This window comes from Pyrus communis, chromosome 4 (genome assembly GCF_963583255.1).
Source record: "Pyrus communis chromosome 4, drPyrComm1.1, whole genome shotgun sequence".
Classification (NCBI taxonomy): Eukaryota; Viridiplantae; Streptophyta; class Magnoliopsida; order Rosales; family Rosaceae; genus Pyrus; species Pyrus communis.
The window spans coordinates 4901980-4904176 of record NC_084806.1 but is presented as its reverse complement, the minus strand read 5'-3'; the positions used below and the strand labels follow the sequence as shown (position 1 = coordinate 4904176).

Here is a 2197-nt window from a genome sequence, read left to right as displayed (position 1 = left end):
TGTTTAGAAAAGTGATCAATAATGTGATTAGTAACTATGAGTCTACACTGAAACAACAATATGCCGGATATGTTAATGGCACACACAAACTTTATAATACTTGTTTTATTTTCTCATTTTGTACAGTTTTAGAAAGCTATGTACATGACATGTGTTTTCACTCGAATATGTTATATGAAAATTCTCAAGTAATTATATAATCATCAACAATCACGTCATATAATTTATAAAATATAATTTAAATAGATTGTATTCCTAACATTACCAATATTGTATGTAAAGTCCAACCAAATTATGAAAAGGGAACCCGAATTTGCCAGACCTTAATATCACAATCCAAGCTGCCACTATAAACAAAATAAGAATCACCAGAATGATCGGAATCACTATTATCAAGAGCTGCAGTCAAACACTTCACCGGCCGCTTGTGACCTTCCAACACAGCCAGACAGCAATAACTCCTATTTAGATCACCGCCAACTGGCCCTGACGATAATCTCCTCCAAACCCTAACACTATAATCAGCAGATCCACTGCACACCACATCCGCCGCCACCGCCAAACACAACACCGCCTTTGTGTGTCCCCTCAACGCACCCACCACCACCATGTCCCCACCGCCGCCGTCCGCACCACCATCTCTTTCCCAAACCAAAACCGACCGGTCGCAGGCACCAGAGTACAGCACGGACCCGTCGGTGCTAAAAGCCAAGGCATTCACGGCCGACTTGTGCTTCTCTAGGGTTCCAACAAGCTTTACGGATATTGACTTGTCTTTCCTCCACGTCCACACCTTTATCTTCTTATCCGCCGAGCCAGTGTACACAAAAGCTCCGTCACTTGACAAAATTACGGCGTTGATGGCGTCGTCGTGGGCGTTACTAACCGAGTCCAAGCATTTAAAGTCGGAAATCCGCCAAATTTTGAGCGCCCGGTCCCATGAAGCGGAGTAGAGAAACGACCCGTCATTGGATATCGCTAGAGCGGAGACGGTGTCGATGTGATGCTCCCAGGTGCCGTTCTTGTGGAGCCGGATTTGCACGTAGTTCTTGGAACGTAAGAATCTTGTGACACGGTCTTTTAGAGTTGGGAGTGTGGCTATACATTTTAGCTTTTCATACGTGTCGGTCGTGTTAGTTTTCCAGACTCGGATTTTATGGTCTTGGTGAGCACTGAATAAGAGCTTGTTGTGGTTGTCCCCACTTCCAACAACCACCAGAAACTTGACGGTGCTGGGAGTGGCGACGGTGGCTACCACCTTGTTGTATTGTGGATTTGAAGGGCGTGATAGGGTACTACTCCATGCAGTAATCTGACCGTCGGATGAGCCACTGTATAGGAAGTTTCCAGATAGGGCTAGGGTACAGATGTAGGACTGGGATTGGAGGGTGGCTATGCAGCAGTGAAGAACACTTGGGGATCGTAGTACTACTAATTGGTTGGATTTTGATGGGGTGAGAGAAGGAACAGAAGGGAGACTTGGCTGGGAGGATAGAGAGGAGAAGGTTGAAGACTCAGAGAGAAGACTGGAGGTGGAGTTGGAGGCTGAAGATTCTTCATTACTTTCTGTGCTTGTGTGACAGGGCAAGGGACATGGAACAAGTCCCATATTATTTAAAAGGAATAGCGAGAATGCAGCTAGAAGCCTAGAACTAAATGAGTTGTTGGAATTTTATGGAGTTTACTTTTTATAGAGGGGAAGACTACAAAAGAAGACAAGCTTATAACAATTGGCCTCGATCGGTCCTTTTTACAGCAAAGATTTTTCAACGTCATCAGTATACGGGTGATACATCACGTATAATTATATAAATAGTGAAATATATATGTTAAAAAATTAATAACTTAAAAAATAAAATTTCCCACCAATTCTATTAAACACGTGGTGTACTATTTGTGTTTTCTTTACAATTAAAAATTTCTCAGAACGTAGAAAAGAAGACAAGCTTATAACAAGTGGCCTCGATCGGCCCTTTTTTACAGGCCTATTGCAGCAATTTTACTATATTCTCAGTATGCTTATTGGACGATCGAGGATGTGCAAGTACCTTCTTTTGTGTAGAATGCAAGTTGAATATTTGGACTTAAATCATTCGTTCCCTCGACCTTTTTTACCCCAATGGATTGCAAGCTTTTAGGTGGCAAAGAGCTGTCCGATCATCAATTGGCTGGGCCTAATAATTAGTGAAGATTTTTT

The 2197-nt window shown here is 42.6% G+C and overlaps 1 protein-coding gene across 1 annotated transcript; it reads right to left on the bottom strand.

The window, feature by feature from the left end:
• Positions 1 to 292: 292 nt before the first annotated feature.
• LOC137730553 (protein JINGUBANG-like) lies at positions 293 to 1633 on the bottom strand. Its single transcript, XM_068469535.1, has one exon. The coding sequence runs from the start codon at positions 1607 to 1609 to the stop codon at positions 293 to 295; it is 1317 nt and encodes a 438-aa protein (XP_068325636.1). The 5' UTR covers positions 1610 to 1633.
• Between the last annotated feature and the right edge of the window lie 564 nt (positions 1634 to 2197).

Excerpts from the sequence above, each read along its gene's own strand:
- LOC137730553 (XM_068469535.1), bottom strand. The coding sequence starts at position 1,609 with ATGGGACTTGTTCCATGTCCCTTGCCCTGTCACACAAGCACAGAAAGT.